At 37.3% G+C, this 26,557-nt stretch overlaps 1 protein-coding gene across 24 annotated transcripts in view; it reads left to right on the top strand.

The window, feature by feature from the left end:
• Positions 1 to 26,557, top strand: part of DST (dystonin) — a 447,461-nt gene that overhangs the window by 334,781 nt on the left and 86,123 nt on the right. For 23 of the 24 annotated variants that reach the window (XM_036024280.1, XM_036024278.1, XM_036024275.1 and 20 more), the window contains 11 exons: positions 1,541 to 1,749; positions 2,378 to 2,695; positions 3,174 to 3,340; positions 4,931 to 5,087; positions 5,987 to 6,113; positions 8,423 to 8,485; positions 9,060 to 9,301; positions 10,191 to 10,320; positions 12,978 to 13,177; positions 14,551 to 15,046; positions 16,442 to 17,913. In XM_036024280.1, coding sequence (XP_035880173.1) covers positions 1,541 to 1,749; positions 2,378 to 2,695; positions 3,174 to 3,340; positions 4,931 to 5,087; positions 5,987 to 6,113; positions 8,423 to 8,485; positions 9,060 to 9,301; positions 10,191 to 10,320; positions 12,978 to 13,177; positions 14,551 to 15,046; positions 16,442 to 17,913 — 3,581 coding nt within the window. The remainder of the gene's footprint in view (positions 1 to 1,540; positions 1,750 to 2,377; positions 2,696 to 3,173; positions 3,341 to 4,930; positions 5,088 to 5,986; positions 6,114 to 8,422; positions 8,486 to 9,059; positions 9,302 to 10,190; positions 10,321 to 12,977; positions 13,178 to 14,550; positions 15,047 to 16,441; positions 17,914 to 26,557) is intronic. The other variant, XM_036024276.1, reaches the window with a different exon arrangement.

Genomic DNA, 26,557 nt, shown 5'->3' with positions numbered 1-26,557 from the left:
GTTCTCAGATATGTTGACCTGTTAACCTTGTTTATTTTTCTCTTTTGTCTGGTATTAAACTTTTTAAATAAATTCTATTTGTGTATATTTAGAAGAATAATCTCAACCTTCTTTATCTATTTAATTTTATTGTATTTTTTCCATTGCCATTTATCTCCCCTACAATCACCACACTATTGTATGTGTCCATGAGCCCTTTTTCCTTTTTGCTTGATCCCTTCACCGCCACTCCCCATCTGCCAGAGCTGTCGTCCTGCTCGCTGAGTCTGTCTCTATTTTGCTGGTTACTTCAGTTTGTTAATTGGATTCCACATATAAATGAGATCATATGGTATTGTCTTTCTCTGATAGGCTTATTTCACTTAGCATAATATTCTCCTGGTCCATCCATGCTGTCAGAAAGGATAAAATTTTCCTTTTTTACAGCCAAGTAGTATTCCATTATATAAATGTCCCATAGTTGTTTTATCCACTCATCTACTGATAGACACTTGGGCTGCTTTCATATCTTGGTGATTGTAAGTAGCACTGCAACGAACATAGGGGTGCTTATGTTCTTTCAAATTAGTGTTTGGGGTTTTTTCTGATATATTCCCAGAAGTAGGACTGCTGGGTCAAAAGGCAGATCTATTTTTAATTTTTTGAGGTATCTCCATACTGCTTTCCAGAGTGGCTGCACCAGTCTGCATTCCTACCAAAGGAATACCATTGTCCACATCCTTACCAGCACATACTGTTTGTTGATTTATTGATGATAACTATCTTGACTGGTGTGAGGTGATATATCTCCTTGTGGTTTTAATTTGCATTTCTCTGATGATTAGTGATGTTGAGCAACTTTTCATATGTCTATTGTCCATCTCTGTGTTCTCTTTGGAGAAGTGTCTATTCAGGCCCTTTGTTCATTTTTAAATTGGATTGTTTTTGTTTTAAGTGGACTTTTATTGTTGTATGTTTTCTCAGAACATTTGCATTTGCAAATTTCTGTGCATTTGAGTACTTTGCTTAGGATGGTGACAGAAGCTTAATTTATACATGTGTGAGAGAGAGCTAGTGCAAGGGAGAGGGAGAATTTTGATATATAAAGGTTGATTCTTGGCAAGTCTTTATGACTATATATTGTTCCTTGAGAACAGCAGTATGTGAGGGTCCCCTTTTACCTTCCATGTAGTCATCAATAAGTGTGGCTCATCTGCAATGTCGGATTGGGAATGTGCATTTACTCCAAAGATTTGCTGTGTGGACTGCTCTCGTCTCTCTGGGACAACTGAAATGTTCATGCATCTAAAACTCTCTTTGCAAATGCAGATGATACACGTATTAACTATTTTTAAAAATATTTTTCATCTTCCAGTGTGATCTTTTCTCTCTTTTTTAAGATTTTAGGTGGTGCTCTAATTATACATTATGAATTTATCATTTAAACTTTTTTCTGTTCCAGCTTTGGTGTGGAAATTTTGTGATTTCCTCTTAATGTATTTTTTGAACAGGACTAGGGCAAAGGTAACTTTGTGGATAACATCTGATTTTTTTGGACTAGATGACATTGTTGGGAGATACGACGATCTGTCCAAGTCTGTTAATGAACGCAATGAAAAACTCCAGATAACCTTGACCCGCTCACTGAGTGTACAGGACGGCCTGGATGACATGCTCGGCTGGATGGCAGGTGTGGAAAGTTCTCTGAGAGAACAAGGTCAAGTGCCATTAAACTCTGCTGCTCTCCAGGATGTCATCAGTAAAAACATTGTAAGTGACATATAAAAAGGAAATAAATAATGCCACTTTTAGATGAAAAATAAACCCAATTAAATAGCTCCAAGGGTAAGTAAATTTAAGATTAATTTAAGGACATAGAAAAACAGACATTTTCTGAATATATCTGTGGAAAGTAGTGCTTGCTCAAAAACAGATGTGTAAAATAATTTCTCTGTAAAGGAGTATAGAAAGAGTTTTGTGTCCTTTTTCATGAATATTATTCATTATAGGGGCTTACACACATTGAGTCCTATCGTGGTTGTCACTGCCTCAGCCAGCTGCACATGAGGTTAATCAGATCAATCTTGTTGTTGTCTAGCCTTTTAAAAATTAGGACCGTGGATAATCCCCAGGCTCCATTAGATCCCGGGGGTTGCTGAGTAGCAGCCACCTCCTGCCTCTCTCAGGCAACCAGCCAGCTGTTCTGTACTCTCCCTTGAAGAGATTTGGGATGGGATTCCTCGAGGGACAGATCAGACTTGTCAGTCAGTCCCAACCGTTAACCTTCCTTAGTCACAGGTTGTTAAGCTTATGTTGTTAGGAAGAGTAATTTTTAAAACTCTAGGACATTATTTGTAAACATTCTTATAAAACATATGCAATACTTGATTCGTTTCAGATGCTGGAACAGGACATCATGAGTCGCCAGGGCAGTATAAATGCCATGAATGAAAAAGTGAAGAAGTTTATGGAAACAGCAGACCCATCGACCGCATCCTCTCTGCAAGCCAAAATGAATGACTTGTCTGTTCGGTTTTCAGAAGCAAGCCGTAAACACAAAGAGAAACTTGCAAAAATGGAGGAGCTGAAAACCAAAGTAGAACTGTTTGAGAACCTCTCAGAAAAGCTTCAGACGTTTTTAGAGACAAAAAGTCAGACCCTCACTGAGGCAGATGTGCCAGGAAAAGATGTTACTGAATTGTCTCAGTATATGCAGGTATGTCTCCCTTGGTTTCCACGGGGCTGGTCAAGTACATGAACGGTTGAGACAAGCTCATCTGTTTATTGGCAGAATTATAATTAGCCATCATCATTTCATTTGCTGATGGATCAGTAAAGATCTCTGCTTTCTTTCTTTACAAAGCACAAAGCCCAGCTTCCCCTTGAAGCCTTTGCTCACTGATTGGAAATGAACACCGTATCTCACACATACACTTTTCACATATCATAGATGATGTAAGCTTCTTATGTGCCAGAACTCACAAAGAGACAGATGTAAAAAGTGAATTTTTCAATTAAGTGAAGCTTACTGTGTTCTAAACAACCTGCTTGCATGTTTATTTATGTTTAGAATACTGACCATAGGGCAGGACTGTTTTCATGTCAGACTCTGGTCACATTCGCACTTCTTGATGGGATGCCATTTGAAGATCTAGCAACATCTTACATTGATTGGATATCTAAATGCTTTGTAGGAATCAACTTCTGAATTCTTACAACGCAAGAAAGATCTGGAAGTTTTGCACAGTCTCTTGAAGGAGATATCCAACCATGGCTTACCAGGTGATAAGGCCCTGGTTTTTGAAAAAACAAATAATTTGTCCAAGAAATTCAAAGAAATGGAGGATACCATCAAAGAAAAGTAAGCACCACTGCAGAAATTGGATTTTATTCCATATGATACTAATTAGAATGAGTTATTTTTATTTACTTACATAGATACCTGAAACAACTTTGAACACTTGAGAATAAGCACAGACTACTAGATAAGTGCTTTTGTGTTGATCTTTTTTTTGCTATTAAAATTAAATGTAGTTTTGTTAAAATATTTAGGAGGGAAATTCAAGACATCATACATAAAAGTAGACAGCATTATGTGAGGAAAATGGTGGTGGTAGCATATTACTGAAAATAACCTGAACTTACTGTAGTGTCTGAAGCCTTTGGCAAATACCACCTTTTTATTTGCAAAGGCAGAAATAACCTTAAGATAGCTCATGATCTGTTGTTGTCTGGGTTCAAGTCAGAGCCTGGCTTTTTTTTTTTTTTTTTTTTTTTTTTTTTGTAAAACAGTTTACTTGCTTTGAGTTGTTGATAAGACATGACTCTATGAACAGTCAAGATAAGAAACAAGAGAATGAACCTAAGCTGAGCTATGAAGCTGTACAGGGCTAAGCCTTGTGACTGAACTTTTGTGTTTCTGATCTCATGTGAGTTTAGCACACATAGAACATCTGGTTTCGCTAACATTTATACTGAAGACCCCCCCAAATAGAAAATCGTCATTTCTCTTTCAACTATTTGTTATTTCTTCATAATTCTCTACCTAAAGCTACTGAGTGCTGTCTGTACTTCTTAAGGAGCTCTATTTTCCGTCTTGTCATATAATATTTAATCCATATTTTAAACAGAAGAAATGATCTTGGTTGTCTTAGGTAAACTCTAGGTTGTTTCTTTCAAATGGATTCGATTCTAAAACCATGCAGCCATCAGCAATTAGTCCAGCCGCAGTGCGCTTTTATGTGCCAGTATTCCACACACTTGCACATGTGCACATGTTACCCACATGTCGTCCACGTTCCCAGCCTAACTGTCTCCGCTGTTCCGGTGCTAGGCATGTGCCCCCCTCCGTGGTGTGAGTGAGGTACAGAAAGATCCACGTAGTTAACCTAGGAGCTTCCTCAATATCTGTAGGGGAGACAGCCATTAAAACTTTTCAGCACTAGGTCTAACCTCTTTTGGTGCCTGAAGTCTGTGCTTTAAAGCACCTGCTTTTATCCATCCACTAAAGCGACTGTAGTATAGTGTGAGGACCACTAGGTGGCGTGATGTTTTCCTCATGTCTGTGATGTGTAAATGTTTCCCCTCTGGTTCTGTGCCTGCTGGCAGTAAGCTCCAATAAAGTGGACAGATCAAAGCTCATTGAATCTAAATAATGTTAAAACTGTTTATATAGGCTTTATGTAGCATTATGGAGTGCCATTACATATGGGGTACAGATTTCTTCTCCCAACTTTATCTATAGACCTTGCCTCTGAGAATTAGACAAATTCTCATTTGATTTCATTTACTACCTATAAACCTTTCCTCCTGTATCAAATGGTTAGAGTGTATGTGGAGGAAGATTTTTCTTAATATTAAACCTGATTTTAGAAAAAATACTTAATAGTGATTAGTCCTTTGGAACATCTCCTTTCTGTGGCTTAAATTCGTCAATAATTTCTGTATCTAGAAAAGAAGCTGTGTCTTCTTGTCAAGAACAGATGGATGCTTTCCAAGTCCTGGTTAAATCATTAAAGTCATGGATAAAAGAAACCACAGAAAGAGTTCCCATTGTGCAGCCTTCTTTTGGTGCAGAAGATTTAGGAAAATCTTTGGAAGAAACCAAGGTGAATCATCGTGTCTAATACTAATTGCTCATTTGCCTGTGTTGGTAATTAGAGGTTCAGATTAATAGTGGTTTCCTTGTTTTTAGTGTCACATAAGTTAGATCCTCATGTAGGTACAGTATGTTTTGGTTATATTTGGAAATCATGGCATGGGGCTATCTGATCCTTTGAGGAATTAATTTGTTTTTTTAAAAGAGATGGTTAGTGAGTTGTTGACTCTTATAGAAACTAATTTCCCTTCCTTACAAAATCTCTGCTTAGTTTCAGCCTATTTTTTATGCCATGTCTCATAATGTTAAGTAATAGAATCACCTTTAACTTAGCATTTTACTGTAACCTGAGCATAACACTGTAACCAATATTTGAAAATAGAAGTTAATTTAATCTCCATTACAATGTGTACAAGTCTTTTTGGCATCTGAGTTGTCAAAACCTATGGCCAGTTGCACCAATTTTTATACTCCAAATTTGTGAAGGTGTGTGTTTCTCAAAATTCATTGAAATTTTGATGATTAAAATATACTCTTAAATGGAATTTTGAATTCCTATTTTTTAAATTGTTTCCAGTATAGGTCTTGTAACCTGACTGTTACCTGGTATAGTGCTGTATGCTTACAGTTGACAGTTTAGAACCCATGGCAGCCAGGCAGAGCCGGGCTTCCACTGCGGCTGGGAGCAGAATGCAGCTGACCCTGCTCCACTCCTCACTGCTAACAGTGTCAACGGTCACCCGGGCTGTTGGAGCACATAGGGATGCTGCCTTGTTCTTCCATCCACTCCCCCACAAATCGGGACCCACAACCATTATTGCTTTAAGACATGTTTAAGAAACCGGATTGTAATGTGTAACTTTGAAAATCTTATGAAGACTGAAAAATAATGTGTTTTTATACCTCAAGAAATTACAAGAAGAGTGGAGTTTAAAAACACCAGAGATTCAGAAAGTGAACAGCAGTGGGATCTCACTATGTAACCTAATAAGTGCCTTGACCACCCCTGCAAAGGCAATAGCGGCAGTTACATCAGGTATGTGTTTTGTTTACATTCATGGCAAGACCCGCAAGAATTGGGCTGGCTCATGATCATGTTATTTGTGTGTTATTTTTTAAATCAATGCATAAAATAATCTCAGAAATACAAAGGAAAGTAACAAGAAAGATGGCACCGATAAACATGCTAAAAGCTCTGATGGAAAAGTATCTGTACTAGTCAGATTTTAAATCCTGCTCATGTTTTATTTTATGGAAGACTACAACTAAAATATAGGCAAATTAATTTGTAAGAAGAAGAAGCATTATATTGGGAAAGGGAAAGATCAGATCAGATTTGTTTGTTTTTTACCTTAATGAATGGAGATGTTAAACTTTGATTTGAAATACTTGATGTAGAAGTGAGTCTGGCTTCCTGGGAAAGAGGAGGTGAGGGAAGGAAACAGGTTCTTTTCTGTAGAGTGGACCTCACATTTTATTCCCAGCTGCTTCTACTCCTCACACTCTTCACAAAGAAAACAATTATGTAATATGTTAACCAGTACATCTAAATCACAATCTTTATTATGGTTGAATCACTCTTTTCAACAGAAAGGGAGGCTTGTGTATAAATAATGATTCTATTGATAAAATTAAGTTGTGGGAATAGTGTTAAATTTAAAACATACTTACATTGTTGTCAATTTCAGTGTTTTTAATTTTTCTAAATCCAAGAACAGACAGAAGGCAGATCCCGTATCTTTATTCTGAAAGTTTCTGTGGTTTCTGTGTCCTGCCCAGCCCCCGGCTGTCCCTGCTGTGAGAGACGTTCCATCGGGGCGCTCAGCCAACCATTTATTCCGTTCCATGAACCCCATTCCAGGCCGTGCTCCTGTTTTATGTGATGTGATGAGCTTTCTTTTCTCTCCTTATCAGATTTCATGAAATGTCAGGTTTATTTTTAAGGAAAGGAATTCCGTGGTGTTTTATTTTAGTTCTTTATGTCCACTTTCTATTTGCAATAAGTAAAAATGAAGGGGGGTGTAGAATTTGTGAAAGATGGTGAAGGGATTAGCCAAAGAACATTTGTGCATGACCCAGGGACACAGACAACGATATGGGGATTGGCTTGGAGGGGCGAGTGCGGGGCTTATAAGGGTGAGCACAGGGAGAAAAAAGCAGGGACAACTGTAGTAGCATAAACAATAAAAAAAGAAAATCAAGTTTATATTGCCCTTTAAAAATATTTTTCTATTCTTGATAACTACTGAAAATGGTAGGAATTAATCTTGAGCATCTACAGGATATTTTCTCTTTCATCTGAAATGCCATTGTTTGTGTTGTTTTTAAAGGAACAAAACTTAGATTAAGATTCAGATATTTAAATGTTTCATTTGTTTAGAATTGCTCTCATGTGGTTAGTTTTGGAAAATGTCTTTGTGTGTTGGATAGATAGCCAATGCATACTTGAACAACAGAGTCTAATTATCTGTTTAATATTCTAATTATGGAAAAAGGTACCAAGGCTACATATTTATATAATTAAAAGAAATAATAATTATTACTCACTGAGCAGTTTTGACTTTCCAGGCAATATAGGTTTACTGTATTTATTTCTTACTGTGGTCTCCCAAGATAGGCATTATTTTCCCCATCAGTTTGGTGAGGTGGTGACTAATTTGTCCAATCACACAGCTAGTGGTGGTGAGTGGGGCTGGGGGGTGTGGGGGTGTTGGGGGGCTGGCCCAGGTGAGTGACATGCAGATGCCCAGGCCCTCAGCCCCTGTGCTTTCCTCTGTCCCTGTTGCAGACCCAGTGTGAGTTTAGCAATAGGATTTTTTTCTTTTTTACTTTTAACTTTTCTGTCCTGTTGTTTTACATCACTCTACCTCTGTGCAAACCATGATCACACTGTGTAAATGCACTGATGGTTTTCAACTGCTTTAGTAAGGCAGAAACTCTTTGTCCATCAGTCTTGTGTGCTTCGTGCGACACTCACATTGAGCAACTCCTAGAGACTTGATCACTAACGTAGCTGCCAACAAAGACACTTCACCACAGAATCATGTTCTAAACTCACAATTAATGAGTAATGTATACAATGCACATTTACTGAAACTCTCATGTTTAAGGTGATCATGTCACTACTTGAAGAATGAATTTTGTATAGAAGAAACGATGTGGCTTGATCTTTACATTTCGAACTTTCAGTTAATTTTGAAATTGAATCAGTACTTTATATTTTCAAATAGTAACAACTTGTTAAAATAATGACTGCTGAAAGGGGTTTGACTTCATGTCACCTACTATTAGTGTGTAGAAATACTGTGGAAATCTGTGATGACTTCAGTGGTAATATTTTCACAGGTGGAGTGATGTTAAATGGTGAAGGAACAGCCACAGATACTCAGGAAATTTTGGCAAATAAAGGTGAATAGTAACTTTAAGTGCTTATTGATTACAATAAATTGGTATTCTTTTTTGAGAGGAAGTCTTTTCAGAGGTGAATAGTAGTTATATTAAAATATCAAATGAATTAAAATTGTATTAATATATAGTCACATTCTCCATAAATATATTTATATGGCATCTTATATAATTTTGTTCATCTGAAATTAGTGAAATCCAGTAGTTCAGTTTGGCCTTTGGTTATGTTTCCCTCTTTTTGATTAATGTGAGATATTTTTTCAGTGGACATATTACTTAAGCTATTTTCTTGAGTTTGTTACCTGAAAAATTAATATTTTGTGGTTTTAGTTTTTTTATTCTATTTAAAATATCTATTTCATTTCACTTGTATTACATAGTGTCCCTAAATTATTTGTCATTAAATAGCATTATAAGATGATCTAACCTATTACTTCTAAAAATTCTGACTTTATCATAGTAGGCTTAATATTCACAAAATAGAAGCGTATATCCTATAAAGCAAACTTTTCTTTTCTAGAGCTCTACTCTAAACATCCTGAAAATGTGTCAATGTAATAATTTGTCTTATTCATAGGATTAACATCTATTAAAAAAGATATGACTGACATAAATCACGGTTACGAAGAGCTTGGCCTGTTACTTAAGGACAAAATAACCGAGCTGAATAGTAAACTCACCAAATTGCAAAAGGCTCAGGAGGAATCAAGTGCCATGATGCAGTGGCTACAGAAGATGAACAAAACTGCAACAAAGTGGCAGCAGGCACCCACACCTACAGACACTGAAGCTGTGAAGACACAAGTTGAGCAGAATAAGGTATATTCTGGGGATGCACTTACTGAAGATATGGAAGAGAACAGACAAGCGTCTGAAACTGAGCCCTGGTGGTCAGGAGCCCTGTTGTGATTTCTTGCTCCATTACCTTTAGGAAATAATTTGCCATTTGGTTTAATGTGCCTTTCTGAATAGATTGATGATAACAATTACCTATTTTTGTGCACAGACATTATAAAGATGAGTGAACTGTCGGGTATAAGCAACTTTGCCACCTTTAAATCAGTTTAAGTCTAGGATTTTAACCAGTCAGCTATTGGAAATGATTTATTTAAGGGCTAAGTGTACAGTGTATTAGGGATCTGTTCTGTCTGGTATGAAAGAGGGGAGCTCATGCTTTCCTGTTCTTTAATAGACAGTATTTCTTTCCACAGCCATCAATATTGGGGAAATAGTTTTACTTTGTGGCAGTGATGGCAAAAATGTTTACAAATTACTAACCTATATTTGAACTCTTATTTTGAGTTGTCCAGAAAAGTGTTTATTCACTAGCATATTCTCAAATCTGCCAGTCTTTGTCAAGACTGAGTTTCATGTTAATTACAATCTTTCTGATGTCATTTTCTTTTTTTTTCCAAAATGATTTATTTGAGAATAATATGAAGTTCTTCCTAGGTAATGGAGTGAGCCATTATCCCTATAGCAATAGCATTCCTTTGGGATTCTTTTATCAGATAACTGAAGACAAGTGAGAATAAGAAGGAAAATACCTAACTGTTCAATCCAGATCCTCACCCATGTCAGCGTTTAGAGCAAAACTTTTCCTTTTCTGGTCATGCTAGAGAAAAAAAAATCTCTATCATAATTGAGTTGCTGTCTTTTGATATGGACATGCATTAATGTAGCTACTTTATTTTTCCCCCCTTGTTAGTCATTTGAAGCAGAACTGAAACAAAATGTAAACAAAGTGCAGGAGTTGAAAGACAAGTTGACAGACCTGCTGGAGGAGAACCCGGAGACTCCCGAGGCCCCCAAGTGGAAACAGATGTTGGCTGAAATAGGTGTGTTGTGTGGCTTGCACCAGAGTCTGTGAACAGAAGCTTGGTCTTATTTTAAAAAAGCCCTAATCTTTATCAGAAAACATGTATCCAATAACCTCCCTTATCTTGGGATTTGCTTTGATGTTTCACAACCTATTTTTGCATATTTAAAAGTGTCACTTCAAATTAAATTGTGCTAATGTGGCATATTTTATGTTACAGGTTTTTTTTCTAAACACAGTAACTAAATTTATTTTTATGAAGAAGATAGATACTTGTTAATAACATGCTGTGCATTGAATGACATGTTTTCATTATTGCTTATTTTTTATTAGATTGTTGGTGCTTCTAATTTTTCATGCTTTATTTTATTTTAATTTAAATATTTCTTTTAGTTTATTTCTCCGGAAAAGGTAGGCTCCCTTCTCCTCCATGGGGGTCCTTTTGGGACTCCTCCAGCTCCTACTCTGTGCTCTTCTCTCCCCCAGCCAGTGTCAAAAAGTAGCTCCCCGCAGAAGTCTGGTGGTTTCACTTCTGGATTCAGAGTCATCCTATTGTATCAGTCTTGTCCTTATGTAAACCTTGGTAAAGGTTCCTCCTTGGTAAAGAATTTTTATAAGCCCTGTTACCACCCCTTTTCATTTGTATAACAATAGGGAAAATGAGTGTAAGACAATGATACTAGTTTTCCCTACTTCATAGAATTGCTTTTCAGAATTCAGTGAGTAAGTGTGTGTGCAGCTAAGATGAATACTGCCTGACGCATAGTGAGTGAGTGCTCTGTGTTTGCTATGATGATAATAAGAAGTATTTTACTTTCAATCATTCTATTATATTTAGCTAAAGATTGTCTTTCCTTAGAGCCAGATATGTTGTGATAAATTTGGAGATGTATAAGTACATCGTACTTTGAAAAAGGTTATCCTAAGGGATCTTAATGTTCAGTGGTGTATTTAATCCAACACAGAGAATCCTGTTGCATGATAATGAATTTGTCCCTAACTCACTGGCTCTCACCTGGGATATGAGTTACTTGGGGCAATATTATTAATGCATTTTACAATAGGGGTTAGAGTGAAGAATGCACATTTCAAAATAGCTTCCTGATAAGATTTAGACATTTCTCCCTCTCAATTTTTCGTTTTAATTACATTATTTTGTGAGATTGTGTTTGACTACCACATGCCATGCTATTAGATAGGGTTCAGGGTGGGTCCTGTTAAAACCAGGCCTTTAGTAGCTGAGATACATGGAGAGGAGGTAGAGCATGTCAGGTATGGGGCCTGTGTGAGCAGAAGCCTGTTTGGATGATATCGGTAAGATCAGCAGTATTAGAACAGAGGGTTCATTTTTAAATGCAAACCTTCTAAGATGAGAAGACTTAGGTCAGTTTGTGGGAATCCTTGAATGTCAAGCAGAGGTCTTCAGATTTTATCGTCTAGATGGTGAGTAGTTATTCCAGACTTTTAGCACAGGGAGTGACATATTTAAAAGTGATTTTTTTTTAGAGATACTATTTCAGAACCAAATGGATTGTAGCTGAGAAACAGTAATGGCAGGGAAACCAGTTGGAAGACTTATAGTTTGGGTCTGTCCAGTGGTTCTCAGAAGTGTGTTTCTAGGAACAGTAGCAGCAACATCACCTGGGAACTTGTTAGAAATGCAACATTTCAGGCCCCGTTTTGGACCTACTGATGGGAAACTCTGGGCGTGGGCCTAGCAACCTGCATAATCATCCATCCCTCTAGGTGATTTTAATGCAGCTGAAGTTTGAGAACCACCGGTCTGAGCAAACCATGGTGAAGACTGAAGTGGAGTTAGGGCACTGGAAATATGAAGGGATGTGTTTAAGGGTTTAGGATCAAGGCTATAGGAGAGTTGGGAGAGTCATGAAAGAGCATTCTGAATCATTGCATCTCCATGACATGGGTGAGAAGGTAACCTCTGAAAAAAATCTAAAAGCCAGAAAAATACATCAATTTTGATAGGAAAATTTTTAAAATTTTTATTAAATGTATTGGGGTGACATTGGTTAATAAGATTACATAAGTTTCAAACACATAGTTCTATGATACATCATGTGTGTATTATATGTCCAGCACCCAAAGTCAAGTGATGAATTTTTTTTAATGTTGAATTTAAAGGGTTAGTGAGGTGTCCTAGTGTAATTTTCAAGCAGCTGGTAACTAATGTGCAATTTGAATAGAAGAGAATAATTGGGTAAACATATAAAAATTTGGGAGTCACTTGCCTAGAACTAACTGATCAGTGGAGATTTAATATTAAAGAAAAGGATTAATATTCATTGTTTTAGCAGATCAGTTATAGTTGAATGAACAGACTGTGTAGGACTTCTAGAAGGAATGAGGGAACTCAGGATCCTGTTTGCTTTAAGGAATATTCCATACTCTGCATCATTATCTTCTAAGATCAGATTCACATTTACTTTCCTTTTATTTTAGTTGATATGTAACCATCAGGGCCATAAAATTTGTATCAATAAATGAAATTAATTCTCTTAGATTAGACTTTAATTAACTCTGCAAGAAGAGTTATAAATATGGAATGATAGCCGTTATTTATCATTTTGAGTCACATCCTGAAGTCTTCCTAGATATAGTCATGTTAAATGTATAAAAACCAAATACCAGTTTTGTCCTTTATCTTTTTTCTTTTAGAATCTAAGTGGCAAGAACTCAATCAATTAACAGTTGATAGACAACAAAAACTGGAAGAGTCCTCTAACAATTTAACTCAATTCCAGACCGTAGAGGCTCAGTTAAAACAGTGGCTTGTGGAAAAAGAACTGATGGTCAGTGTTCTCGGGCCCCTGTCAATTGACCCAAACATGCTGAACACACAAAGGCAGCAGGTGCAGGTGAGTATTACTTGACTTAACAAGACAAATGTTTTCTTTATAAATATATCAGCTTTGGACAGTATGTTCTTTAATTGCCTTGGAGTGTGTTTGTAATGTTTCAGACATCCGTAAGATACCATCCTGAGGTTCATGAGACGCCCCAGAGAACAAGGGCTGTGAGGCAGCCCAGAGTGGTCTGCTGAGCCAGAGTGGGTCAAGTCCCTTGACCATTTCAGTCGGACTGTGGTTTGTGCAGACCCTGTTACAAAGGGCCGTCTTTGAAGTATTAATGTGATTGTATGAGTAATAACATTTTTATGAGAATCTAATATATGCTTTTTATTATTTAGAAATTACTCCTTTGAGGTTTTGTTTATTTTGGGTTTGGTAGTAGATAATGAAACTTGTAAAACTCATGCAATACAGCCTTGATATGGGGGTGGGTGGTGGTCGGGAGAAACAATAAGAAAGGGAGAAAGAATAAGAAAAGCAGAGAGGGAACCTTGAAACCCAGAGGGTTAATTAGATTCGTCTAATTATAAGCACATAATCCACAAGGGGAAAAGTCCACAGAATTTAAGTCGACCATACTAGCAGAAGCCCCTTTGTGGCTGCAGTGATATTTCTTTATGTCTGAGTGGTATTGGAGCAGTGAGGCCGACCCTGAGCCCCAAAGATACTCTGAAGAGAAGGAAAACAAAACCTGTCAATAAACATCACAGGAGAAATAATTGCCCCCACTTTTGGTAGTCTGTCAGAGGTACATAAATATTGTACTAAAAAAGGAGGAAATTTTTGGATAATTCACTTTATCATGAGAGCCAACATTGAGCTTGCACATTCTTAGCAACATGATTTATTGGTGAAAACCATTCTTATAATGGCTATCAGTAAATCTTACATTAAAAGAAACCTTCGTAAATCAGTGTACCATGAGGTAACATATTCTAGCACTGTTATCGCTATGCACTTCCTTTGGTGTAAAATGCTGTCATTTAAAAAATCCTACAAAGAGGTAGGAAAAAACAAATTTGTGTGAGTGTGAGGTGACCTTGTCCAGTAGCAGTGTTTCCTTTGTATATGAAAATTCATACATGAATTTTTTGTTCATTTTGCCCAGACTGCTGAAAATTCCCTTTGTTTTCCCCTTTGGGGGATATTATGTTGGGCAAAATGTTATCTTTACGAAGCTCCATAGCTTTTTGGATTACTTTCAAATAATTGCACTGTCCTCAAACTGAAAACTAGGAAAGTAGTAACTCAAAATCAAAAATAAAAATTAGATAAATAAGTAGCATTTCCATCTCTTTAGAAACTTAAAGTTATGTTTTCTGCAATTAGTTCTTCCATAATTTATCTGTTTATTTGCCCTTATTACCTCTTTACCTTAGATTCTGCTGCAAGAATTTGACACTCGGAAACCTCAATATGAGCAGCTCACAGCAGCTGGCCAGGGCATTCTGAGCCGGCCCGGTGAACACCCTTCCTTCCATGGGATTGTGAAAGAGCAGCTAGCAGCTGTGACCCAGAAATGGGACAGCCTAACAGGACAATTGAGTGACAGATGTGACTGGATTGACCAAGCCATTGTTAAAAGCACAGAGTATCAAAGCCTGCTGAGAGGCCTTTCTGATAAGCTGAGTGATCTGGATAATAAACTCAGCAGCAGTGTGCCTGTGAGCACACACCCCGATGCTGTGAAGCAGCAGTTGGAAGCAGCCCAAAAAATGCAGCAGGAACTACAGCAGGAAAGGAAGCAGATAAAAGTGGCCCAGGCCCTCTGTGAGGATTTGTCAGCCCTGGTTAAAGAAGAGTACTTGAAAGCAGAACTTAGTAGGCAACTAGAAGGCATCTTAAAATCATTTAAGGATATTGAACAAAAAGCAGGTTTGTCTTTCTTCTTCTAACACATATATTTCCTGGAACTAGAGGTCACAGATAGCCTGTTTGCAAGCTGTTCCCAGTAATCTGGGCCCTAATGAGAATCTGTTCACATTGGAAGCACAAGCGAAGAGGCAGCCGCTCATACGAGTACAGAGAGTGGTTGTGTTCATAGGCCCACACAGCATAGGGTTGTTCCATGCAGATAGCGGAGGGACAGTGTTGGCAGAGTCCGCTTAATGAAGGCCCATTAAAATTCCAGGTATTCCAAATTGACTTTTAAAAGATGCAAATGCTTTTGCTGTGTGACAGTCTTATTTCACTAGAAAGACAGATGAAGACTGTTATTTAAAAGGTTTTGGGTCGTTTTCTCATCTGCCATTATTTTGTCTGACTCCGCCATAGAAATTCGCATTTCTAGAGAAATATGTGAAAGAGGAGCCTTTGGCACTGTTTTCCTCTCCACTACTGTGGCCACGATTCTGTGACCCACGTACCAGTGTTTGTCACAGGTAGCAGCAGTGAGTTACTGGATTTCACAAGGGCTTGTCAGAGAGGAGTGCATTTCACCACCAAGTCTGTTCTGTTTGAAAAGTAACACGGGGTATCTTGCTCCTAGTAAATTCTCAGTTTATATTTGTAATTGATTGGATTTGTTTTCTGATCAAAGCCACCATTTAGGCTTACTCCTCTTTTTTTGACATGATATTGGTAATATTAACTGTTAAGATTATGACTATTACTGTTATGAACTCTTCTATGTGACAGGCATTAGGGTAAGAACTTTACTTACACTATCACTCAATTGCCACAACAGCTTTTATTCATGTTGCCAGTTTACTCTTGGGGAAATGGGGCTTAGAGGCTTGATCATTTGCCCCGGGTTGAGTTTTCTAGATCCTCAGAGGTTGAGGTGAGACCCAAACCCGTGCTGTTCCTATGTGCTGCATTGTATTGCCTCCGTGGTGATGTAGAAATCATAGAAGCAAAACCACCATGTTTAATAGGAGATGCATTATTTATCAGCATAGAACTGTGGACGGTTGCCACTTCCACTTACTGGAGCAGAGATGACTCTGCATGGCAGGCAGTGTGTGTGTGTGACTGTCCTCCACCACCCTGCACCTTTATGCAGTTTTACTGATTCCTGTAGTCTGTTTTGGGCCCCTCCTCTCCCTTCTACTACCTTGATTGTCTCTTTGCTTATTGCTTTGCCCCACGCCTTGCTCCCTTTCCCCCCTTTGTCAATGGCTTAAGCTCACTTGTAGTTCTCATAGTCAGTGCTCACAACCCTTGCTGTTAGGCATTCCTGCACATATATTTGGTGACTTCCCTTTTGGCTTTTCATAGATTAAATCAGCATTTGATGTAAAATAAACATGCCTGTAATTCTATTTTTAGAGAATCATGTCCAGCACCTTCAGTCGGCCTGTGCCAGCTCTCATCAATTTCAGCAAATGTCTAGAGATTTTCAGGTGTGGCTGGACACAAAGAAAGAAGAGCTAAGCACATCTCACCCGATATCAGCCAAACTCAATGTCTTGGAGTCATTAATTAAAGATCAGAAAGACTTCCGTGAAACTTTGACTGCTCATTCTAGTATTTATGAAAAAACCATTGCAGAAGGTGAAAACCTGTTATTAAAAACACAAGGGCCTGAGAAGGCAGCCTTACAGTTACAACTTAACACAATTAAAGCCAATTGGGATGGATTTAATAAGCAGGTGAAAGAAAGAGAAGACAAAGTGAAAGATTCATTGGAAAAAGCCCTCAAGTATAAAGAGCATGTGGAAACTCTTCGGCCATGGATAGATAAATGTCAGAATAACCTGAAGGAGCTAAAATTTTGCCTGGATCCTGCTGAAACAGAGAATTCTATTGCCAAGTTAAAGTCTCTGCAGAAGGAAATGGACCAACGCTTTGGGATGATAGAATTGCTGAACAACGCAGCCAATAGCTTGCTCAGTGTGTGTGAGACAGATAAAGAGGTTGTTACAGATGAGAATAAGTCACTGAACCAGAAGGTAGACGTGGTTACCGAACAACTTCACAGTAAGAAATTCTCTCTGGAGAACATGGCCCAGAAGTTTAAAGAATTTCAAGAAGTGTCCAAAGAAGCTAAACTACAGCTCCAGTGTGCAAAGGAACAGCTAGAAGTCCATGATTCTCTAGGTCCCCAGGCTTACAGTAACAAGTACCTGACCATGTTGCAGACTCAGCAGAAATCACTGCAGATCTTGAAGCATCAGGTAGATTTGGCCAAAGGACTTGCGCAGGACCTTGTGGCAGAGGCCTCAGACTCAAAGGGAGCCTCTGATGTTTTATTACAAGCAGAAACCTTAGCTCAAGAGCATAGTGCCCTAAGCCAGCAGGTTGATGAGAAGTGTTCATTCTTAGAAACCAAGCTTCAGGGTATTGGGCATTTCCAGAATACCATCCGGGAAATGTTTTCTCAGTTTGCAGAATTTGATGATGAACTGGATAGCATGGCCCCAGTGGGGAGAGATGTAGAAACATTGCAAAAGCAAAAGGAAGCTATTACAGCCTTTCTGAAGAAACTAGGAGCCCTCATAGCTAGCAATGACAATGCCAATAAAACCTGCAGGATGATGCTGGCCACAGAAGAACCATCTCCTGATCTTGTTGGAATCAAAAGGGACTTGGAGACTTTAAGCAAACAGTGCAACAAGTTGCAGGACCGAGCACAAGCCAGAGAAAAGCAGGTCGAGGGGACAGTTGAGCGTCTTGGTGAATTTTACAGCAAGCTGAAGGAATTTTTTACTCTGCTTCAGAAAGCCGAAGAACATGAAGAGTCACAAGGCCCTGTTGCCATGGAAACAGAGACAATCAACCAACAACTTAATGTGTTCAAGGTAGGGAATTCTTCATTTTTACTGAGCACTTTTATTATTAAAGGAAATTTTTCATTGGTATAGAAAGGATATGGTCTGTTTTGTAGACACCTCTCCTATGACTGTCACACAGTGTTTGAGCTTGAATGAGAATGTATGGGGGTAATATCCAGGTATATGGGGCAGTTCCAAGCTTCCTGGGGATTTGGGCCCCCATTGGGTAAGGACTGAGATACTATAAAGAGATCAAAAGGGTGCTTGAAGAGTTCCAGCGCTTTTCCGTGAAGCCTGAAACTGACATCGTGGAGTCCGTTGATGATGTCATTCACGACTGACATCTGGAGTGGCCAGAGCCGTGTTTTGAACTCTGCTGCAGAGGCCATTCTGTCACATAAAAAGCTTGTTCTCTTCATGCTTGTCTCTTAGCATTTTCTTTAATGGTGAATTATAGTCTTTTCTTGCCCTTTCCTTTTTTGTGGTCTTATCCTTCTTAATTGAATTTCTTTTTTGTTAAAATCTTTTCTTCCAAAAATTCATATTTTTAAAGAGTGGTATTTCTTTTTATACATATGAAAACTCTATTAATGTTTTGATGCATTTCCTTATAGTGTGCTTCTGCACATATGTTTATGTATGGGTATGTATACTTTTTAATAGTTTTATTGAGATATAATTTGTCTACCATAGAATTCACCCATTTAAAATTACAATTCACATTTTCTAGTACATTCACAGGGTAGTACAACCATCCCCACAATCTAATTTTAGAACATTTTATTCATCCCAAAAGAAACATACACCTTAACATTTAGTTAGCAACCACTCCCGATTCCCACCAATGGCCAACTCCCAGCTCCAGACAGCCACTAATCTACTTTTTCACTCTATGGATTTGCCTGTTCTGGGCATTTCATATAAGTGGATTCATACATTCAATCCTCCTCTATAACGTGTTCCTTGATGACCCTTCCCTTTCTTTTCCCCATTATCTCCCTCCCCACTCCCTTCTGGTTACTGCCAGTTTGTTCCTTATTTCCATGTCTCTGGTTCTTTTTTGCTTGCTTGTTTGTTTTGTTGATCAGGTTGCACTTATAGGTGAGATCATATGGTATTTGTCTTTCACCACCTGGCTTATTTCACTTAGCATAATGCTCTCCAGATCCATCCATGCTGTCACGAAGAGTAGGAGCTCCTTCTTTCTTTCTGCTGCATAGAATTCCATAGTGTAAATGTACCACCATTTTTGGTCCACTCATTTACTGGAGGGCACGTGGAGGTGGGTGGAGGAAAGTAATGAGGGGCAGTGGGGATAACTGTAATTGAACAACAATAAAAAATAAAAATAGATTAAAAAAGAAAAAATGTATTCATACAGTATGTAATATTGTAATCTGCTCTCACTTGATAGAATGTTTTCAAAGTTTACCATGTAGCATATGTCAGTGCTTCATACCTTTTTACAGTTGAAGAACATTTCATTGTATGGATATGCTATATCATGTATTATATATATCCATTCATCCATTGGTGGACATTTGGACTGTTTCCACTTTTTGACTGTTAGGAATAATGCTGTTAGGAGCATTCACATACAAGTTTTATGTGGATGTATGTTTTCATTTCTCTTTGGTATACACATAGCTGGCCCTTGAACAATGTGGGGGCTAGGGACACCAACCTTCTACATATACAAAGGTCCATGTATAACCTAATGCCCCCCAAATTTAGTTGTCCTTCAGCCATAGGGGATTGGTTCTAGGACCCCCACAATACCAAAATCTCCCAATATGAAATAGCATACATCAGTGCATACAGTTGGCTCTCTGCACCCGTGGACTACTGACCACAAATCAAAAACAGTACAGGTATTCATTGAAAAAAAAAATCCACATATAAGTGGAGCCATGCAGTTCAAATCTGTGTTGTTCAGGGGTCAACAGTGGACAGAGGAGTAGGATTGCTCAGTTACACAGTAACTCCATGTTGAACATTTTGACCAACTGCTAAACTGTTTTCAAAGTGGCTGTACCATTTTATATTGTTGTAATCCTGGTTTTACAAAACAAAGATCTTCAGCTCCTGCCCCAGAGGGTTAGGAATGAATTATGTTTGATCAGATGATAAGTTCCTCAGTGCCAAGGAATGTCTGTCACTTGACAGCACACAGTGATGCTTCATGAATGGGACATGAGGTAAAAATGTTGGGCCTGGTACAGTGTCACTAGGATTGGCCTCATTTATGATAATAAGAACAGAAGCTGCATGTCAATGATGAGAACAGAAGTGTATGTTCATCCCTGCACTAAGAAGGTTCTAAATATCAAGCATTTGCTGCCTGGGAGCCTGGGGGTTGGCATGGCTCCTGTTCTATTTATGAGGTGTGTTGGTGTGCTTTACTTTCCAATAGAGACCAGTGTAATGGTAAGTTCCACCACTAGCACCTAAAGGATAAAAAAAGACCAAATGAAAATAGAATTTGCAAAACCACAAATTGTTTCCCGTGAGAAACGAATATAAATGAAGTGGCCTTCCAAATTCTGTGCTGTTATATTTGACATAGTGTTTCCCCTGCTCATCCTTAATGACAGTGTTTAGGTGCTTAAATACTGAAAACTTCAAAGTAACTTTATTTTTGCCGCCTTCTTTTTTTTATTATGGTTATTTGCCATTTATAACGTGCCTTAGAAACCCAGTTCCTTTAGGGCTTAAACATCTGTGATTCTATATTTAGATCTTCATTCCTGAAAGTGAAGGAATCCACCTACTGTTGACTTTACTTCCTTCATTACCCTGCCAAACTTCCATATTTCTGATTTGCAAAATAAAGATTTCATGAGAGAATTCTGTTTGAGAAAAGCAAAGTTTTGTGGCAGTTGCTGCTCCAGAGACTTGAGGAGTAGGGAGTGTTCCTTAGATAGAAAACTTTGGAATTCTCTGTAGATCACTGACAAAACTTGAAAGCTTATATGAGATTAACCAAGTTGTCTTTTTACTCATGAAAGTTAAGCATATTCAGTGCCTTTTTGAAACATTTTTATTTCTATAGATTTTCTGTGAATTTGTGTTGAGAAAAAGTTTGTTCATTTCTCTTTACCACTTCAATACCTGTAAAAAAAATGGGCCCAATTAATGGTGCTGCTGTGTGAGACCAGTCAGAATGTGTCTCCCCAGGTGGAGAATTCTTTTGAAAGTCAGAAAAAATGAAAGATAGGAGGAGCACTGTCACCATTGCATAGAAAGTGTTTTGCAGATTGAAAAGTGCCAAATTCAGCATCATTGCCATCCATGGTTAGAGAGATTGTTTTATTCAGTTGTGAAGAAAACTAAACCATTTGGCATGTTGTGTTGCTCTGTTTTGTGATTTCTTTGGAGGGAGTTGATTGATTTTAGTGACATTCATACCAAAGAATATCATGTCACACCATCAGTGTCTTGTGACCCAGTGACTGAAATAAAAGTTTCCAAGTGGACAAACCACCTGCATTTAATATATTCCAGTGCCATAGGTAAAAAAGGGCAAGATTATTATTATGGTAAATAACATAACTTATACAGTTACTAATTGTATTTATTTGTGCTCTAAAATGTAGTCATTACAACAGTTAACACTTACTATATGTCAAGCGTTTTTCTAAACCCTCAGTCTTTAATCTTGTTAACAGTCAGGAGAGGTAGGCACCCCATTTCGCTATAAGGAAGCTGAGACCCAGGGAGGTTAAGTGACTTGCCCAAGGTCATACAAGTAGTGTGAGAGCCTGCATGGTTTTGATGGAGCTGATGCAGTGTGTGGTGTCAGCTTTATTTATCACATTGCGCGTCAGATCATTTCTCTGGGAAAATTTCAAATCATTTTTGCTGTAACCTACTTTGGGGGCCTGAGTAACCAGCCATTGTTCACTGTAATCTGAAACCCCAGGAACACCCCCTTGAGGAATGTGTCCTGTTAGACAAGCCGCTACAAGAAACAAGAGATAAGCGTGTATAGAACAGGCTTAGAAACTGGTGTGTGGATGCTGTGATGATGCCAGTGGTGATTACCAGCACTGCCAGAAAGAATCACACATTTCATTGTCTTAGTGATTATATCTTAAGTGATAAATTAGTTTATAATTCACATCTTAATTTAGTTTGTGTTGGGCACTAGGCTTTTGTTGAATATTATTTTTAACATAATGTTTTAGAAATATTTTTAAAAAATAATTGGAATAATTTGTGTTGAGGGAAAAACTAATAGTTTGCTAAAAAATAGCAAACTACTAGTTATTCTAATTTCTAAAAACAGAGAAGCACTGAAGGTAGTGGGTTTCAAGAGTCTACTTTTATTGTGGACTTCAAAATATAATCCTGTTTGACTACTCTTTCTCATAGATTTAGTTTAAAGTTTAACTTAATATCTCCGATGAAATCTAACAGTTTTTCATAACATAAAAAAACTGCCTTTAGAGTTGGACTAAACCTTAATAATACCTATTACGTGGTTACTTAGTAATAGTTGCCTTATATTCACCTAGGAACTTGATGAGTTATTTAAAGTTGGTAGGACCAACTTTCTCAGCTTCTATTTTTCCCCCCTAAAATTTAACCTAAGAAGTAACAGTTAAGGCCCTGGCCAGGTAGCTTAGTTGGTTAGAGTGTCGTGCGGGTACTCCAAAGTCGTGGGTTCCATCCCCAGTCAGGGCACATACAGGAATCCACCACTGGAGCATAAATAAGGGGAACAACAAATTGGTGTTTCTCTCTCTCCCTTTGCTCTCTTTCTAAAATCAGTTTTTAAAAAAGAAGTAGCAGTTAATATCCTTAAAGGACAAAATTAATTCATGTTTAAGATGCCAACCCAAACATGATTGAAAACATATGCTATTCTGAACCACATTTCCTAATTCATGGTCAGTGAAAGTTATTCCAAGTTTTGAAAATTGATTAGTATTACCTTTTGTATTAGCTTAAACTTTTTAAACTATTTTGAAATGTAAGTTCTGTTTACCATGCTTTTTTTACTTCTAAATAGTAGTCATTGGACTAAAATGTCTGAAGAGCAAGGTGTTTTTATTACTGTTGATGATTCAAAGTACCATTTTTCTACTTACACTTTGCTATGGTTACATCAGATTATATGCACACTGCCATAAATTCTGAGGCAGAAAGTAAAAATACCCCTTTGGTGTTCCCCCTAGCCCTGTCTTCTGTTGAAGACTACTAGGTCAAGATTAGCTTCTAGTCTAAAGTACATTAAGTAACATTAGTGTTTCCACACTTTTCTTTATCAAAGACATATGTAACCAACTATATAGGAATGTATCCTGGCAATTCCTATGACATCATCAACAGCCAATTATATTTTTCTGATTATCCCTAAGAATTATTATCACCATATTGATCTGATTTAGTTTCGGTGAAGATCAAAGAAACTTGATGTTTTAATGAGTATATCCAGTCACATAAATGGACACCTCTATCTAGGCTGTGGTAAAAAGTCTTAATTCAGAACCTGATTACTGTTTATTTCTGCCCCAATTGCAATTCATTTTGTTCCCACAAAAATAAACATCACTGGTAGAAATCTCCCTAAACCAAAGTTTTTTTTTTTTTTTCCAAAAGAGAATAGCATTATACAGAGCAGAGAATTTTTCAGCCAAGTGGAAACCACAAAGACCAGAACACATGCCTAATTACACTGTAATAAATTCTCTCTGGTTCAGGTGAAGACATTGTTTAACCTCGCTTGCCACCATCATTTGAACGTTGAGTAAACTAAACGCCAGGTGTCCTGAGGCTAGAGAAGCCAGGCAGTTTCAGCACTATTTGTAAATAGTATTGCTGAAATAAATTACTTGCAAGTATCTTACTAAGATATTTATTAAATGATCTTAAAGCAACCTCTGCAATATCACCATATTTTTAAAGATAAAATTAAATTGCCTAACAAATGCTTTAATAGTGGTTTTTAAGTGTGACCATGTTGTTATTTAGAGGTCAGTGATGAACTGCTCACAGTTTTGTTGAGAACAGGGAGAAATTGGAAAAGCTGTTATAGAAGAGGTTTTTTTAGGGAAAAAAATTCTTGACTTGATTTTTGTCAATGAGAGTACATTAATTAGCAAGGAGGTTGTGTGATACCTTCTTCTACCATTTTTAAAGGTGAAAATATTTTCACTACAGAAACTGTAACTTGATGCATGGGCTTTACAGGAAGGTCACATTGTTTAATCAGCTATATCAAAGTGGCATTGATGATTTTGGGAAGAAAGACTATCGCGTGAGATGGACAAGAGAGAAGCCCCACCAAAGCAGAGACCACTTCAAACTACTAAGAGTTGGAGTCCATCTGCCGTGTAGTAATAATACCTCCCATTGTTGCTTGCCCAGGGCAGGCATCGGATGGGTGCCCTTTTTCTCCCATCACACACACTGCTCCGAAAGGGCTGTCAAAAGTGAACTTGGCAATATGGATTCCACTGTTGCTGCTAACCAGTGCTGTGACTCTTTATGGTATATAGCCTCTCTTAACTTCTTTTACTTTGTTTAAGATTGAGGGATAAAAATAGGTTGTTCTGAGGGCAGTTCTAGCCAGAGATTTTATAACAGATCTTTTAAATGGTTTCGTAGTGGTTGTTAACAGGATGGTCCTATATTACTATTTTAAAGTGATCCCCACCAAAAAGCATCTACTGTTTATCATAGCCTCCCTTAGATAAAAGTATACTTACATAATATATTTAACTAATGTGGAAAGTTGCTTAAAGGTGTGTATATGTCTCTGTGTGTAAAGAATATGTCTCTGTTGTTAATCTGACCATGAGGTAATAGCTGAGGACAGGTCAATGCTGTGATTGTAAATTAAGTGAAAAGCTTTTGGAGATGTTAAAGAACCAGGATTCCCTGAGAAAATGTCTGTGCTCACTTCCTGTTCCTTACATATCTTTGTCTTAATTTCAAGATTACTTTTTTGGTCAGGGTTTAAATATGAGAAGTTTTTTCAGTTTTTGTTTCTCTGAAGGAAATTAAATGAGGTCATTAACATGTGTATTGGTTTTGCTTCCTGGATGACTTTTTTGTTTAATCAACTTTTAGAATTTATATATACATATATGCATATATTTCCCTTAATAATGTTTACATATAGAATCATTTCATGTTACATATAGTATTTTCTTCCTGAACAACATTTCGAAGATGGGGGGAAACATAGTCTTAGTAGTATTGTAGTAACTTACAGGAAGAATAGCAAGTGCTTATTAAAGATATTTTCCATCATGAGCACAATAAATCTATTAAGAGTTTCTGAATTTGTGTGCTTTTGTGGTGGGGTCTGAATAGCCTACTTCTATTAAATATAAACTATTTTCCACTAAAATAAGTAGCTGTTGTATCTGATGAATATCTTTGTAAACTCTTTTAGCCATTTGTGAAGAAGTTTATTAGTTTGAAAACTGAAAATATAGGATGCTTTCAGTTTTCATTAGCTAATGGCCTGTTTTAGAAAGAACAAGAGAAATTGTTGTTCCTAAGGCCTATTTTTTTTACTCCCAGGGGAAAAAAATCTCTAGTTTATAACCCAGATTTCAGGAGCATTTGGCCAGGAGGATACTTTTGTCAGTATTTGTGAATAATGTTGCATTTATTCATGCAGACATTTTTCTACTTATTATGCATTGATTTTCTTAATATCTCCAATCTTTCGGTTCTAAAACCTACATGTTTCAGTTGATGAAATTAGCCTTTTAACGTTTCTATGAAGGGGACTGTTGTACTTAGTGGTAAGATTTTTCAGGAACTTCGCTTTTAAACATTTAACTGAACTTTGGAAATATAAAATGGAAAGTGGTGCTATTTTACTTCTATTTCATTTAGTATTTGTGTACTTCCCCAAATCATCTATCTGCCTTTAGAAGATCCTTTACCTAGATCACATCTGGTAGGCTATGCCAAAATAATGTTTTGAGAACATTTAACATTTTATGAAATAATACTGTTGACAGTTTTTCAGAAAAACTGTTCATTGTATTCATTCTGTATTTCTCTTGTGAAAATGTGAGCAATCTAGATATCATGATTACTGTTTAACACAGTTTAATAAATCTTGATTTTATTAATATCAGAGACAGTAATAGTTAAAGTAGCTGTATAAACCAAACTTGGGAGATAAAGATAAACCAATTTAGTTCTGTTCTAAATATGAGCTCTTTCATATTCTCTAGTAAATACGTCTTTGGAATGTGGTTTCAGGTAGCAAGATACATCTATGTATATGTACATATAATTGTCGTAAATACTGATATAATAGTGCAAATTTTAACTTGAATCAGAATGTATTAGGATTGTGATTAATAAAATTAGTCAAAATCATTAGAATAAAATAGGAATTCCATTTTTAAAAAAATGGCATGTACTTCGTAATCAGCTAGAGGACATTTTCCATAGCATGTCCTCCTTCTAAACTGTATCATGCCCACTTCCTCACTTATGTTTTCCATGGTACTGTAAGTTGTGGAAGGACAGTGGCACTTCATCTCTGTATGTGTTTTGCTAGTGCATACCATGGTGTTTGACAGACAGTGAGCACTATTTGATGAATGGTTGAATTTATGAGTGAATTAGCATTGTAGTTTTAAAAATGTACTATCCACCTCAAATGTGAGATTACATGTTGCTCTTAGTTTTACAT

This window comes from Phyllostomus discolor, chromosome 4, assembly GCF_004126475.2.
Source record: "Phyllostomus discolor isolate MPI-MPIP mPhyDis1 chromosome 4, mPhyDis1.pri.v3, whole genome shotgun sequence".
In the NCBI taxonomy this organism is placed as follows: Eukaryota; Metazoa; Chordata; class Mammalia; order Chiroptera; family Phyllostomidae; genus Phyllostomus; species Phyllostomus discolor.
Note: the sequence above shows the minus strand (reverse complement) of the source record. Positions and strands in the feature narration are given on the sequence as shown.